Genomic DNA, 17,181 nt, shown 5'->3' on the forward strand with positions numbered 1-17,181 from the left:
CAAAGAGTTAAAAACCAGGAGAAACCTAAAGAAAAAGCCAACCACCAAACAGCTTTCAAAACCAAAGGAATCAGATTAAATCAAAAATAAAAATTATATAGTTAAAATCATTAAAATCATGCATGAAAAGTTCAAGAGTCCATCACTGCATACATGAATAGGCGCTATTTCAGAAGCAGGCAAATATTTATATTAAAAAAGTACATTGAAAATGAAAGGTGATGCCTTTTTCCTCCAATTGCTACTGATTTTACTTAATACACAAGCAAAATGATTCAAATGGATGAAATACATTAATTTTAAAAAAAAAATCAGGGCCGGAGAGATGGCTCAGTGGTTAAGAGCACGGTCTGCTCTTCCAGAGGACCTAAGTTCAATTCCCAGCACCCACATAGTGGCTCACAACCATCTGCAATGTGTTCTAATGCCCTCTTCTGGCCTGCACGTGTACATGCAGGTAGAGCACTCACAAACAATAAATTTAAAAAAAAAAAAAAATACTTGCTTGACCCTTGCAGACAAGTAACAGTAAATACAAAAAAACCAACAACAACAACAACAAAACCACCCACAAAATAGCAAGGAAAAACAAATAAAACAAAACAACACATTTCAGGCTGATCTGGAGGTGTTGAAAGCCTTTTCAGACATACAAACAACCAAAGGGGAGGGGAAAGACAGACAAAAAATTAATACTACATCTAAAAGAAACCACTCCATGTCAAAAATCCTAAAATTAAAATGTAAATGATATTATGTGAAAACATACTTGCAACATGGACTGGCGAGATGGCTCAGAGGGAAAAGGTATTTGCTAGCAATGGGCCTGATGACCTGAGTTCAGTCTCCAGGAAAGAACATAGACTCCCAGGTGCACCCATACACATACACAGAAATCACACTACACATGCACGTAGACACACAAAATAGATGCTTTTTAAAAAAGCAAGAATAATTTATCTTAAGTTATACATATTAAAAAGATAACTAAAATTAATAGAAAATTTCTTCACAAGTAATGAAATAAATGAAAATTAAAACAAAGCCATGTACTGCCTACTAAATGTAGAAACTAAAACAATAAAAGTACAGCTAGTTAAAAGTGTTTTTCATTTATAAAAAGAAAAGAGCATGGTGGTAGTAGTGCACACCTTTTCATCCCAGCAGAGGCAAGTGGATCTGAGTGTGAGGACAGCCTGGTCTACAAAGCAAGTCCCAAGATTGCAAAGGCTATATACACAGAAACTCTGTGTTTGAGGAGAGGTGGGGAGGCTAAAGACGGAAGGAGAAAAAGAGTAAAGGAAAAGAAAAAAGAAAAGAAAGGCAAAGATTTATTTCCCATAGTTCCCTAGTGTAAAGGGCCTTACTGTATCTTCACATGACAGAATGTTGAAGAACCAGTGGGAACAAATTTCCTGTTCTTAACATGACAAAAAAGTCAAAGAATAAACAGAACTTTGTAAAAACAATTTTGACACAAATATTAAGTTTTTATTTTACAAGTTTTATTATTGAAAAATCTTCCAAAGAAAATAAAACACCACACACCAAAATTAACCAGACCTGAAGTCTATTAATCTCAGTAAACTTCTACATAGTCAAAGCCATTCTGATGCTGTGGGGTTCCATAGGAAAAACAATTAGCTTTATATCTTTCATAATGTATGCCTGAAAAGCTGGATACCTAGAAAAAGAAGAATTTCTAAGTTTATACTATCTACTAAAATTAAGCCCTGAGGATATAAACAAACAAACCCTTCACACACAATCAGACTGAAACCGATATTAGAAGTCCAGGGCCAGATGAATTCACTGAGTCCTATCAAACCACCAATGAAGACCTCATACCACTTCTTTATTTGTTCCACAAAACAGAAAGGAACACTACCCCAAACTCATTCTCTGAAGCCAGTATTGTCTTGACACCAAAACCAGGTGAGGACACGAACAACAAACAAAATAAGCAAACAAAGAAAAACCAAACACAAAATGAAAACAAAAGCCCTACAGACCAATTTCCTTGATGAACACAAATGCAAAAATTCTTAACCAAATATTTGCAAACCAAATCCAAGGACATTAATAAGATTATACATTTTGACCAAGTTGACTTTATCACATAGAAAGGCAAGGCTGATTAACACATACAAACCAATATATGTAATACACCATGCAAGAAACTACATGATTAGTTCAACTGGTGTTGGGGGATGGCCTGGTGTATTTTAATTAATGGCTAATTAATAAAAAAAGCCATCCCACCAGGGCAGGGCAAAGGAGATAGGTGTGGCTAAGGTTCCCAAGCTTAGAAATAGAGGAATCCTGGGAAGAAGAAGGAGAGGGTCCTGGGAGGGGAGGAGAAGAAGTCCGCCATAGGTTAGATGGAGAAAAAGCACATGGCCGGCATGAATGGATTTGGCCCAGATGAAGAACATTAGCAAGTACTTGGGATTATGGATGGGAAGTAGCTTGATAAAAGTTATTAGAATCAGATGGCACAGGATTGAGGCAGGGATCTTATACCTGCCCTACTATGGAAAGTAGTTTAGAGGATTAATGTCTGCCCTGCCCCAGGTTAACTAAGGCTATTTTAAAATATAACAAGTGTCAGTGTCTTGACTGATTGCTATCAGGTTTTACTATGATAATAAGAAGTATAGGCCTGAAAATAAACAATTACTAGGCCTCTACTGACAATACTGATAATAAACATTATTAGGCAATCTTAGTAATTTTAAAACAACAAACTGGCTCTGAAAAAGCCTTTAACAAAGTTCAATATCCCTTCATGATAAAAGTTATTAAGATTTTAGGGATAGGTGGCACATACCTCAAAATTATAATAAAGGCTATATACAACACACTGATAGCGAACATTATATTAAATGGAGGCAGACTGAGAGCATTTCCTGTAATCCCAGCACTCATGGAGGCAGAACCAGGCAGATCTCTTGAGTTCAAGGCCAGCCTCATCTATAAAGTGAGTCCAGGACAGCCAGGGCTACACAGAGAAATCCTGTCTCGAAAAACAAAAACAGAAAAGGAGAATGTTAAGTAAACAATAGGAAAAGAACACTAAACATAGCTGCACAAAAGTAAACAAAGTGTGAAAAATAAACATGTTGGAAGTGTGTATGCGGAGTAGGGATAGATGAGAAATTCAATTAACTGTTACGTACTGGTAACTCCAGATACAGTCCATGCACATAAGGGTGATGACCAAAGTTATAGAAGAGAGGAAGGAGGCTTAAAAACTGTTCCCTAGAGCATGCCCACAGACAAATAAGAACAAGAAAAGGCACTAACTAAGGAGAAATAAGCAGAGACAAAGAACCAAAGTATTCATTATCATAGAAGCCTAGAAAGATAACTGTAAGACAATATCACTGATACATCAGAGACAAATAATCAGAGAAAACTAAATGGCTAAAACAACTCACAGCGGATGTCATGCCTTGTCACTGAAGTAGAATGGGCACTGAGAACCATGCGGGAGGAGTCTTCTTAGCATACACAAAGGGAGGAAGCGACCAGAAAGTACACTACTAGAAAGCCAATTGCTGCCCCTAAGACCCACAAAAATAAAAGCAGGCAGCAAGGTGACTTAGGAAAAAGTTGTTTCATAAGGGAACCTATAATTGCTACAAGTCACAGGACAACAAAGATACTGACAATAGCAAACATCAGCAAAAGAGTCAGGGTGCTTCACAACACAGAGTTCAGTGAGGCAGAGCTGTGCTCATGGAGGTCAGGGGACTCACTCTAGGAAACCTCAGCATTTGTTCATACCTGTGTCTGAATATCATCCCCTGTGACAATGTTTCCCACAGCCCGCAAAGCAGGAGAGACCACTTTATAATCATTATGCCTGCAACCATAAAGAAAAAGAAATGTTAGAGACAGCAGTTCTGTCCAGAATCTTTTTTTAGGGGATGAAATCCAAAGTAAAGAAGATGTGATTCAATTTTAAAACAGAAAGGTACTTTATGATTATGGCTATTTAGGGAATCTACCATGGCAGCAGAACTGACCATTACCTACAAAAGCAGCCTTCCCCCACATATTTAAAGTAAATTCTTTTGAGTAATCTTTCCCAGGTACTTCAGCACTGAACTCCACACTTTTCTCTTATTCTCCGCTACAGGGGCCTTTCCTTCTTACTTGGCTCTTGGAGCTGAGATGACTGGGAAACACAGACAACATTTATAGACTGTTCATATTCTGAAACTGCTATGTCAACAGTTGAGCTAAGTTCAAAACCAAAATGAGATTCAAATCTCTAATATTTCTGTTTCCACTAAACCTACAAAGCTACCTTAATGGTCAAAAAAGCTTTCCACGAAGCCTGCTATATAATGTGAAGACAGGTATTAAGTACAAATTTCAAGGTAAATAAAGCAATACCCTTGTAACTTTCCTCCAAGACCTTATTCCTCTGCTTCGCATTTAAGATCTAATGGCTAAAACGACGCATATAGTAAACTTAGTAACTAAAATACAAAAGTGATCACTTCCCAGATTTTTAATTCCTTGGAAACTAGTAGCCCGTTCTGCTTTAACCTATAAGGAGACTACAACTGCTGTGTTCTGCAGCCAGTCTAGGATCAGCTATAATCCCAGTAATGTTATTTCCCAATTTCATGTCATGTTTGAGACACTATCTGTACAACTGTTTTATACATCAATTAACTTCATGTTGCTTCATATTGGTGGCTTTTTCCTTCTAAGCATTAGCTAACGATTTGATTAATACAGTCCAAAATTATTTATGCCATGAGTAAATCTTCAATGCTACTACCAAAAGCACTACAAAAATATGATTCAAAGTCTGCTACTAGTCTGGTTTTTTTCTCTAATGGGGGCTGGAGAGATGGCTCAGAGGTTAAGAGCACTGGTTGCTTTTCTAGAGCCCCGAGTTCAATTCCCAGCAACCACATGGTGGCTCACGACCATCTTATGAGATGATCTGGTGCCCTCTTCTGGCCTGCAGTTGTACATGCAGACACAATATTGTCTATAATAAATAAATCCTTTAAAAAATAAAAAATAAAAAAGCTGGGCAGTGGTGGCTCACGCCTTTAACCCCAGCACTTGGGAGGCAGAGGAAGGCAGATCTCCGTTAGTTCAAAGCCAGCCTGATCTACAAAAGGAGTCCAGGACAGCCAAGGCTACAGAGAGACCCTGTCTTGAAAAAAACAAAAACAAAACAAAAAAGAAAAAAAAGTAAGAAATGGCAATTTATAATGGCAATATGCCTTTGATTTCTAGTACCCAATAACAGAGATAGAATTACATAGCCAAAGCTTTCAAAATAACTGTGCTAAAGGACTCATATAGCAGAGGAATAATAAATTGTTCATTGAGTCACAAAAATGGTATCAATATAAGCATGAGATAGTCACCCAACACATAATAATCAATAAGATGTATAATCATCTTAGTACCAAAGTACTGGAAAGATGCAAAATACAGTAGCGTGTACCAGTTAGCATCAGCTGTTAACTTGACACAGTCTAAAGTCACCCGAGGAAGTCTCAACTGAGGGACTGGCCTGATCAGATTGGACTGTGTCTATGAGAGATTATCTTGGTTGATGACTGATGAGCAACACTAACCTAAGTGATAAGCTGGCTGAGCATGAACTGGCAGCAAGACAGAGAGAGAATAAGCCAGTAAGCAGCATTCACCTACAATTTCTACTTCGGTTCCTGCTCTGGCTTCCCTCAGTGACAGACTGTGACCTAGAAGGAAAAGTCAAACAAACCCTTTCCTCCTCTAAGTCATTTTAGTGTGGTTTCTCACAGCAGCATGAAGAAAAACATGGGAGGGCATCAGACACACTTTCTTAAAGATGTCTTACATCAGAAGCTCCACAAGTCTCCTACATACTCCCGCATCGATGACGGCCTGGATTTTATCATTGGGCCCATCTGACAGATATGAGAGGGCCCAGCAGGCATCAGCCAGTACATCAGTGTCACTGACAAACAGCAACCAAGAAAGGACATTCAGACAAGGAGAAACCTAGAAAAGAAAGATGGTTACAAAATCAACAGAAACAAACTGCAAGTGAGCCTAAAACTCGCAAGAAGCCTACCAAGCAGACACTCCATGAGCTGTGGGTGATTTACACTTCTGGCTATGTACAGTTCTGGCAATGCATCAGTAGTTATTCAGTTTATTGAGCTGAGATAGTCAGAGCACAAGGAAAATGATTTTAGGAAGAAAAATCTTATGCATTTATATCCTTAAATCAGAATCCTTTGTTAAAGTACACACTTACAGAGAAGAAGATAAAGGAATTCTCATACATACTATAGCTGGGAAACTATTGCAGAATGTTGTTATTAACAAAAATTGTTACAGCTCTAAAAAGTAATGCAGAGCTTCATACTGGCACTGAGGACTTAACCTAAATTAAAATAAAAACAAACTACCAAAAGCATTTTCTAATACTCTAATTTTATCAAAAATTTATCTTAGCCAGGTGGTGGTTGCATACACCTTTAATCCCAGCAAAAGCAGGATCTCTGTGAGTTCAAGGCCAGCCTGGCCTTCAGACTGAGTTCTAGGACAGCCAAGGCAACACAGAGAAATCCTGTCTTGGAAAACAAACAAAGGAGGACTAGAAAGATGGCTCAACAGTTAAGAACCCTGACTGCTTTTCCAAAGGACCCAGGTTCAACTCCCAGCACCCACATAGCAGCTCACAACTGTCTATAACTCCAAGATCTGATACCCACAAATATGCAGGTAAAACACCAATGCACATAAAATGAAAATAAACTGTATCTTAAAAGGGAGGCACCAAAAAATTTAAAAGCTTTCTGTAAATATTAATATTCAATATTATTTTTTCTAACAATTTTCTGAAAGCATAGTGTTTACCTTAGCAAATTCTGGAGGTGGACTCTTCCCTCTACAGAGATTAGATAAAGCCCATACTGCATTCCGGGTCATGGTCAAGCGGTTTTGCTTTGAAAATAACCTATAAGTATAAGTATAATGGTCCCATGGTAAATTATAAAAGATACTAATTGTCTATAAAGAAAATAATTAATGCTACTGATAAAGGATTCTTTAACTTTTTTCCAGAAAAATAGATTCATAAATTTCCTACATTATTTATTCTTTGCAGATGAACTTCATTAATTCTAATACACTATTTCAGAATTTCAGTAAGAGACATCACCCTAACAATGTAACAAGAATATACCTGGAATCAAAATAACAGTAGGAGATCCTAAATAACTTCCCAAGATGTAACACTTCTTATATAGTCATTATTCAAAAGAAGAAACTTACTGCAGAAGAGGGGGCAAGATATTGCAGTCTAAGACATAGTCCCTGCACATGGTACTATCTCCAGCAATGTTGCCAAGAGCCCAGACTGCCTGTGAAAGAATTATTCATTAATCAATTTGAATACTCTCATTGCTTCATAATTATTTCAAAAAGATGGCAGCATATCACAATAACACTTTATAGATCATAAAATAATTCATCAATATTTTATCTAAAGACTATTATTAACTTTTAAAAAATCACTCATCAGGGAGTCAAACCAGTTATAAGATCAGAGTTAGAAAATATGTGACTGTGTGTAGAATAAGCAAAAGGAAACATTATTTCATGAAAGTAAATAAATGCTAGACTGGTAAAGCTGGGAATTGAAGCTAGGACCTCACACGGGCTGGACAACTGCTTTCCCCACTAAACTGTACCCCTAGTCTGGAGCCAAGTCTTTTTAAAGGATTCTATCCTACCTCATTTTGTTGTTGTTGTTGTTGTTGTGTTGTATTGTTTTGTTTTTCAAGACAGGGTTTCTCTGTGTAGCCTTGGCTGTCCTGGACTCACACTGTAGACCATGCTGTTCTCAAACTCACAGAGATCCGCCTGCCTCTGCCTCCTGAGTTCTGGGATTAAAAGCGTGCGCCACCACACCTGGCCCCCTATCCTCTCTCATAAGTAATATTTTCTATAGTCCTTTGTAGAGAATAGGAAATTAAATGGCTTACTTGGTGGATTAAAAACACTCTTAAGGTTACTCATAACTGGAAACTGTAAGCAGGTAACTAGAAAATTATAGACACACTTATTAAACTTGTAAAGGTGGTAAATGCAATTACAAGACAATGGCTTCATAGGTGTACATGCCATATTGCATACTTTTGTAAGTATTATGTCCATGACTTTAAAAAAAAAAAAAGGACAGCTAAAAGTTGCGAGAATCCCATGGTTGGAAGGGAAATACTTGCTAGAGGATTTTTCCTATTTAAACAGGCTATGAGTCACTGTGAGCAAGTAATCAAAGCCAAGTAGATCTGTCTCTGTGTGACCGCTGCAATCTTACCTGCTCCTGGACATCTTCAAACTCTGAGCTAAGCAATTCGATGAAAATAGGCACTGCTCCTGCCTGAATCACAATGCGTGTCTGAAGAGAATTTCCTGAAGCAATATTTGTAAGGACCCAAGCTGATTCAAACTACAAAGACAAAAGTAAGCTTCATTAGCTTATCAAAATTTAGAAGGTTGTTTACTTAAAGCATTACAATGTTTTATACATTTAAAAAAATCTGGGATCAGTCTGGGATCATTATTGGCATATTGTAAATGGCATATTAATTTTAAAATAATTTCTAGAATCCCCCAGTCTATAAAGGAATATTCAAGTTATCTAAAATTTCAGGCCCAACTACAGTTACAATGAAAACATATGGAGAAAAAATGAGTTTTATAAGTTGATATGGAATGATCCCTAAAAAATTTAATGAAAGGAACAAAATTACAAATAATAGTTAACATACATTTCATTAATTAAAGGGTTAAAAAGGAATAAATACATTAATACATATATTGTACAAATAATCTCTAGACAGAGTCATCAGAAACCATCAATACTTATTGCTTATATAGATAAGCCTAGATGACTGAGAAATTGTTCTTTTTTTAAAAAATTAAAAATAAAGCCTCTAATGACCAGCCTATGTTCCTTTGGGTCTCATACTATGGCATTGTTTCTATAATCTAGTAAGCAAATATATCTCTAGAAGATGGGCAAAGTGAAATGAAAAGAGAACATTAGTGAAAATGTATTTTACAAAATTACAACTGAAAAAGGCAAAAGATCCTGTAAGTGATCGCTGAACAGGTAAAATGAATTTAACAGGCATGTTATCAATAGCAATCTGTTTCAAAATATAATCTAGCAGAGGAGAAGGCTTCAAGCCCAAGTCCAAAGATAACTTTCTTTTTTCTTTAAAATAAACTGGCCCCTTGGAGATAAGAGTCTTATACTATGCTGCCCTTGCTGGCCTGGAGCCCTCTATGTAGACCTCATAGAGATCTGCCTGCCTTTGCCTCGTGAGTGCTGGGATTAAAGACAAGTGCCACCATGCCCAGTCAAAGGTAAGTTTCGCTTATTTCTTTCTTAATACTTATTTTTATGTCCTTTGATGTTTTATCTGACTGTATGCCAGCTCCTCTGGAACTGGAGTTACAGACAGTTGTTGAGTTGCCACATAGGTGCTGGGAATTCAACCTATATCCTCTGGAAGAGCAGCCAGTGCTCTTAACCACTGAGCCATCTCTCCAGCCTCTACCATTAAGTTTCTTACCAGAGATAAAAAAAAGGGGGCAGGGGAAGAGAAGGAGAAAAAGGAAGAAGAGGAGGAAAAGGAAGAGGAAGAAGTTATAAAGAGGTGGTGGCAAAGGTAAACCTGAGTGAAAGTTTACCTGAGTTGACCTAGTAATTACAGCATTTGTAAGCAGAAAATATGAAGTTAAGACCAACAACAAGAAAAAAAAATCTACAGCCTATTACCAATTTTGGAGATTCCTAATTTTCTCTTTAGTTTAAGAAATTTAGAAATAGCCAGGCAGTGGTGGCGCATGCCTTTAATCCAAGCACTTGGAAGGCAGAAGCAGACATATCACTGTGAGTTTGAGGCCAGCCTGGTCTACAAACTAAGGCCAGAGCAGCCAAGGCTACACAGAGAAACCCTCACTTGAAAAAAAAAAAAAAAGAAAGAAAAAGAAGAAGAAGAAGAAGAAGGAGGAAGAGGAGGAGGAGGAAGAGGAGGAGGAGGAAGAGGAGAAGAAGAAGAAATAATTTAGAAAGCAAGAAATCAAAAAATGAAAGTTTATATCCCTATATTCAGTCAGGACACCTGAATTTTAGGTTAATTCCTTCCACTATTTTCTATCCTTTAATGAACAGTGGGGGGGCGGGGGGGGAGGGCGCAGTATGATGCATTTTGTTTAAAGGTATAACTTAGAATTACATGTCATCAAAAATAGACTTGCGGCTATTTTCTAAGCTTTTATATCAATTAAAAGTTAACTGATATAGGAAAAACTATCAATTACTAATATAGCAGAACAAATCCATGTGATTGATAGTAAACTTAGAGCAGAAGAAGCAAGAAGATGAAAGTGAGAGAAACCTATGTGTCTCTTTCTTGTCCCTTGATGGCTCACTCCTTTATCTTTAAGACTATGGTAACCAGTGAAGGAGCCCTCATCTACGATTGTGTCTATAGTTGGGAATATGTCACCAGAACGAAAAGGCAGTCAAAGAATCTCTGAGAGCTGAAACATTTGTCTAATGCTCTAAGGCTCACATCCATATAACTACATCAATGAAGACTTAGGGGAAGATAAAATTAAACCCAAAATAATTATGGGGTGAAGAAAAACATTTCATATATTTATCTCTAGTTAAACTATTAATGAAAGAAATGTTCAAAGTATTTTCAATCTCTCTGAAACATACATATTTCGGTTGCTTTTAGTTCTACCACCTAGAGAAAGAAATGTCAAATAGCATACCAGTTTATTCATACTATAGAGGAGGGGTTGCCTAAAATGTAGCTTATGTAACTCGCTATTTTAAATTAACAGGTTAAAACAGAAGTCAAACGATGTAGGAAAGCAGCAGGCTGTCCTACTAGAGGGACAGTTCAAAGTTTAAAGTTCAAAAATAATTACCAATTACTACAGAGTAGAAGTCAAAAGAAGCTGGAAAGACTAAGTCACATCTGAACACCAATACCAAGAGAAAAGGTACTGTAGACAGATTTTGATAAAATCACAGTAATGCCCTAATGACAAAGAACTTATTAAATTAATGAGTTATCAGTAGTGAAAAAATCAATTTGAATATTAAATGCTGACAGAGTTCATACTGCTCGTTGAGTTTAACATCAAAGGTCTCAGAGAAAAATAAGAGATTCAAAAACCTACTCAGATGAATAAAACAGAACTGTGAAAATGATTAGAAAAATTAAAAAATGAGCAACAGCTGAATATGAATGGTAAACATTCGATACACTTTTAAAAACTCATGTGCCATAGTTATGGTTATATTCAGTACATAATCATAATGATGGCCATCTTTAAATGCAGAGAAAATTCCCAAATGGAAATTAAAAAATAGCTTTGGCATTTATTTGATATTTAGTGTTCTCACCTTATGATGAGGTATAGCCATGTATGTATAGGAGAGAGGAAATCAAAGACAGACTTCACTTCAGGAATCTAAGTGCCAATGTCAGCCACTATCAAATGTATTTAAAATGCAGGCGTATTTTTTTGAAAACATGGATATGAGCTACCTAGCTGCCCTTTCCTCACAATCTATACTACAAGCTATATTTCACTAAGATATGACGCTTTGTTTTTAATATTTCAGCCTTGGGTGCTAGATTAGAATGCAACTAGAAAGAGAAGGTAAAACAGGGAAGCTCAGATCTAATGGTGACTACAAATACATAAAGATATGATAGAAAGAAACAATAATATTAACCTAAGTAATCATATAACTCAAGAGAACAACAACCTGAAAGATCAAAGCAGTATCTCAAAAATGTTGTCATCAAAAGTAACAAACTGTAGACAAAATATTATAGCCTTAGCTTTCTCTATGTTGTCCTACACTACTGTACTCTCAGCAGTCCAAGAACTGCCCCACAGAAAGTAACCTATTGTGCCACCATAGCTGCTTAAACGTTGTAATTCCACCGGTGTTTTGATCAGGAACTTGCTAAATAAAGACTGATTCCTACACCTGCAACCTTGTGTCCTTCAGACTTGAAGTTTTCTCTCTGCCCTCTTTCTGAGTCTCTACCTTCTGGTCAGTCCCTTTAATAAGGAAAATGCGAATGCAAAGCTGAAGTACTTCTGACCTCCTATCAAGCTTCCCACTCCAGGTTGAAGTACGCCTGGCTCCCTTTCTCCATTTGGATCAGGACTCTGTTGCTGGCCACTTTGCTGGTTCCACTCCGGTTCCTAGCAAATGCCAGGCTCACCTGGAGAGCAAGTGAAAAGAAAGGCTCACATCAGAAAAATAAACCCAGATTTTTATCAAACTCTGCAGAGAAGAGCACCTGAGCTATCTGAGCAACCCTCCAGGAAAGGTAGAGATCAGTGCAGACAGGAGGGCGGGGCAAGGGGACGAAGCTTACTGCAGTTTATCATACTAAGCTTCCAGAGGGGACAAGAAAGCCAAAAAGGGGGAAAAACTAAGCCAACTTGTTCAAATTTACAACTTTCAGAGGAGTGCCATCCAATGTTTAGAAACAGGAAGCAATTTATTATGTCTAGTTATTTTTTATAAACGTATAAAAGGCTTGGCAACACAGTGTCTCGGCACTGCAGAAGGTAGGATAAGATGCTGGCCCCCAGAACATGCCAGGAAGCAGACCAGTCTCATGCCAAAGGCTAGAGGGAGACATTGTCTATCACTAAGCTTACCGCGCTCTTGAGCTAAAGAACTGCTTAATTCCAAACCTGCAGATTCTACCCATATTCACCTCCAGTCTGAATGGCAAGAGAGTATCTGGGTAGTGATGCACCAACAGAGGCATTTTTAGCTCCCTTATTTGAGATACTCCACTAGTATGAGTAGACAACATGGTAGTAAAGTTCACTAAAACTCAATTCTTTAGCTATGTTATGAAAAAAATTAAACTTGGCCCTGGGATTTATTATTGAACTGAGCCATCCAATTTCCACTGTGCCATTTCCTACCAGTCTCTTTCTAGCAAAGTGGCAGAAACCTTATCCAAAGACACATCTCCAGAAAGCAGGCAGGTATAAATATGCTATCTCACATTTAGTGCTCTCCCCAAGCCACAAAGCAAGGAATGCCCTCCGAGCTTTGCAGAACACATGTACTTATTTGAAGCCATGGCAGAGCAGTTCTATCTCCCTGAGTCCATTTGCTCTTAACTTTGGAGGTGATGGGTATTACCCAATACTCACACTTGAGAATGCCAAGCTGTGTTTAAATGCAGAAGGAAAGCTGGAGACATCAACCTCAAACACTAGACTGCTTACATCCCAGTCTTAGATAGTTAAGACAAAAACTCATCAAGTGGTCACTTTAGAGGAATCAGTCTTTCAGTCTTTCAGGCCTAGTCTATTGGACAAGGGTGGGATCTAGAAATTTAGATAAAAGCAAATCAGAGCTTTGGACGGCTTTCACCTGAGTTCCATCAGGTTATAAATCACAAAATGATACAGAATTTAAATGTATCAGCCAGGAAAGGACACTGTATATGAGCATACTATACTGCTTATAGAGTACAGGACAATGTAGAGACAGGGAGATTCTCAAGGGTTTCATTTTCAGACTGGAAGATTCCGCTGTATTTCTTTAGTGTATCAGCAGACCTCTGTAAGCATTTAATGAAAACTGCCAATCTGAGGGTACAACTGGTACTGCTCAACTAATTCATTCCCGAGACTGGAGAACAAAATTTGTCTAATTAACAAATAGCTATCTTCCCTACCTCCCTTTTCCTCCAAACCATCTCAAGCGATAAACTGCAGTAAATCTCCTTTTGGTCCCTATGGTTCTCTTGGCAGGCTGCTTAGGGGCTCAGGCTCTGTTCTCTGCAGTGTTGGTTGTCTGGATTTCCTTTTTCTGAGAAAAATCTCTCTTCTCTTGCTCTCAGGGTAAAAATGATTTTTCAACTATCTGGCAATTCTGGGCTTAAACAGAGACCAGAATTATAATCCAGGAGGCAGCAAGCAGAACAGAATCTTAATCCAAATAAAACATAGGGATTGGCAAAGGTCAAACTGGAGAAGAAACTGACAGGACAGAGAAGTACTCTACCTTTTCTGGATTTCTGCCTTCTCCTCTGGAGGAAATTCATCACTGCAATAAAGGTGTAACATAAAGAGAAAGATGGAGAGGGAGAGAGGGAGAGAGGGAGGGAGAGAGAGAGGGAGAGAGAGAAGAGGGGAGAGAGAAGAGAGATAAGAGAGAGAGGGAGAGAGAGGAGAGAAAAGAGAGAGAAAAGAGAGAGAGAGAGAGAGAGAGAGAGAGAGAGAATATGTCAAGACAAAGCACCAAGACTCACATGTCGTCTGCAATGGCCTAGCCAATAAGGAGCCTGGGACAAGGACTGCTATGTATGAGATGCCTCAGGTAAGAGTAGACAAAGGATATGGAGATTAACCTTATTATTGGCAAGGTATTTCTCCCATCTTGAGATCTGCTTGCAATGTAACCAAATTTTATAGCTGTAAGGTAGCCCTAAAGTGTCTGAGCCCTTCAGATTACATAAAATTATTTGGCGAGAACTTAGGGGTTATAGGCATTTGTCAATAATTCAGATATTAAATATGCTGCACCAAGGAGGTGTACCTACTCAATAACCAAAATAGTAGAAAAAGTTTCATTCTACCAAGAAAAAGGTAGTATTTTTATAATTCCAGAGACTCAGAGACTGTGAGTTTGACAGCTAGCTTCTTTTACTGTCCAAGTCATTCAATGCTATGGTGGTAAACTCTGTGTAGTGCATGACTGGAAGATCAAACCTAAAGCAAAAAGTTCTATGGCCGTTTCTTTGTTGGCTCTTCAGATATAGGAGGAGGGTATTAAAGCCACATCTGATAACTAAGTTTCTGAGCCAGTCTGGGTTATAAATACCATCCTGAGAAGGCCAACAGGGAGTGTGTGTCTGACTTTGTCTCTTTTTGTCTGTCGCAAATCTTATGTAACTTGCAAAGGCCCGTTATGACGACTCCCACTGCTAAAACTCAAATAAGACACAAATTCTAATGAGTATTTATCAGGACCTCCATGTTAACAAACCTAAATGATCAGTTTTATAAAGTAGTTATCAGTGCCATTATAAGCAAACAAGATTCATATAGATTCAAATAAGTAAGTCATAGACAAAACACTTCACAGAACAAAGTTCTAAGACAAAAAATGAAAATGTCCGCACCTGCAGTGTGCAATTTTCTTTTCGTTTGAGGAACTCCACAAACCTGGCCACTACTCCTGGTGTGTTGATGACTTCATCAATAGGAGGATTAGGTTCTGTTTCCCCATAAAATAAAATAAGAGATCTCAATATAATGACTTTATAGATCAAAATTAGTCATAGTACCCCTTCCCTTCTTTCATTGACAAGTTTTCATATTAGAAATATTTCTCCAAAAAAAAAAAGGTTAAAATTGCTTTTGGTCTCTTCGAAAATATGGCTTGAAATGTTCCACAAAAATATAAGCTTTAATCTTGATAATAAAGGAAGGGCAGAATAATTTGTTTTTGCAATGGAAGGAAAATCTCTTAGGTGTGCACCCTCAGCACTGGACCGTGTGTGCTAAGCAACTAATTCTTATCACATGGTCTCAGGAATCCTTCAAATTAAGGCCTCTACTACAACGCTGTGACCCTTTAATACAGTTCATGTTGTGGTGACTTTCAACCATAACAGTATTTCATTGCTACTGCTATGAATCCTAAGTATCTGATATGTGACCACCATGAAAGGGTCCTTCGCAACCCACAGGTTGAGAACCTTTACTCTGCTATTTTACAATACTCAGAAAGCAGGAGAAATCCAAAGACAACTACCACTATCCAACTATAACTACTACTTTCAGTATTCTGATATATTTTCCTGTGGTCCACACAGATAATCTCAGCACTCCAGAGGCAGCAGAGTCCAGGTCAGCCTCGTGGCAAGTTAGAAGATAGCCTGTGTGCTACATTAAGGACCTACATTTTTATTTTGACTGAAAATTTCATTAGTTTAGTGTTGATTTGTAAGGAAGGAGTTCTAGTAACATATCCTTTGCTTGGTTCAACATTTTAATCAATTACTCAAACATAACAAATTTGGTAACAATAAAGATATACTAGTTAATATTCTGAATTATAAAAACATTATATAAAAAAGAAAATACACCAAAAAATGACAATAAACCAGGAAGAATAAGGCAAAAGCAACCTTTTGTTTGTCAGTACAGGGAATAAGCCCCAGGCCTATTAAGCCACATTCTAAGGCCAGAACAGCTGGTTTTGTTTTTAAGATGTAGTGTTATTATGTTAGCCAAACTAGCCTTATATTCTGAGATTCCTGCCTCAACCTCCTAGAGTGGCAGGCAATTTTACAATCATCTTAACAACCACATGTTTTTAGTACATATTTTAAATTTATTTCTGTTTGTCTCTCTGTGTGTGGACCCATGTAGCATGGCATGTGTGTGGAGGTCAGAAAATAACCTATGGGAGATGTTTTACACCACAGGGGTTTCAGAGATCAAACTCAGGTCAGCCTTGGAGCCCAGTGCCTTTATTAGCTTGATGGCTTGACTGCTATATTTTTTTAAAGCCATTTTTTAAAAATCCATGTCTGTTAATTGTCTTGATTAGACAGAACCTAAAATTATCTGGTATGAGGATCTCAATTGAAACACTGCCTATACCAGATCAGCCTGTGGGAGAGTATCTTGATTGTTAACTGATGTAGGAGGGCCCTGCCCACACTATGTGCAGCACCATTCTCAAGGAAGGTGGTCTTGAACAGTGGCATCAAGAAAGCTGAGTGTAATAAGCCTTCCTGTTAGGCAGCAAGCAGACTCTCCACAGCACCTGCCACACATTTTTTGGTGTGTTCTTTGGCATGGGACAGCAAGGCAGCCTGCTTTCAGTGATGGACTGTCTGCTGTGGTAACTATTCCCCATTAAGTCTTGCACATCTAAACACATGGTCCCCAGCTTGAAAAAGATCAGAGGTGTGGCCTTGCTAAGGAAAGTATAGTATATGTCACCAGAGATGGGTTCTGAGGTTTTCCAACACACACATCTTGTGCTCTCGGCTGCTGCTCTGGTCTCCTGCTGTGCACTACCTCCCTCCACCATCATAGACTCCAGCC

At 38.0% G+C, this 17,181-nt stretch overlaps 1 protein-coding gene across 1 annotated transcript in view; it reads right to left on the reverse strand.

Annotated features, from left to right (window-relative positions):
* The window catches only part of KPNA1 (karyopherin subunit alpha 1), a 51,413-nt gene that overhangs the window by 11,461 nt on the left and 22,771 nt on the right, over positions 1 to 17,181 (reverse strand). Inside the window, exons 5-10 of the mRNA XM_084800498.1 lie at positions 15,243 to 15,337; positions 8,354 to 8,485; positions 7,306 to 7,394; positions 6,889 to 6,988; positions 5,861 to 6,024; positions 3,790 to 3,868 (exon numbers count right to left, since the gene is read on the reverse strand). Coding sequence (XP_084656624.1) covers positions 3,790 to 3,868; positions 5,861 to 6,024; positions 6,889 to 6,988; positions 7,306 to 7,394; positions 8,354 to 8,485; positions 15,243 to 15,337 — 659 coding nt within the window. The remainder of the gene's footprint in view (positions 1 to 3,789; positions 3,869 to 5,860; positions 6,025 to 6,888; positions 6,989 to 7,305; positions 7,395 to 8,353; positions 8,486 to 15,242; positions 15,338 to 17,181) is intronic.

Source organism: Acomys minous (genome assembly GCF_964271855.1).
Source record: "Acomys minous genome assembly, chromosome: 11".
NCBI classification, from domain to species: domain Eukaryota; kingdom Metazoa; phylum Chordata; class Mammalia; order Rodentia; family Muridae; genus Acomys; species Acomys minous.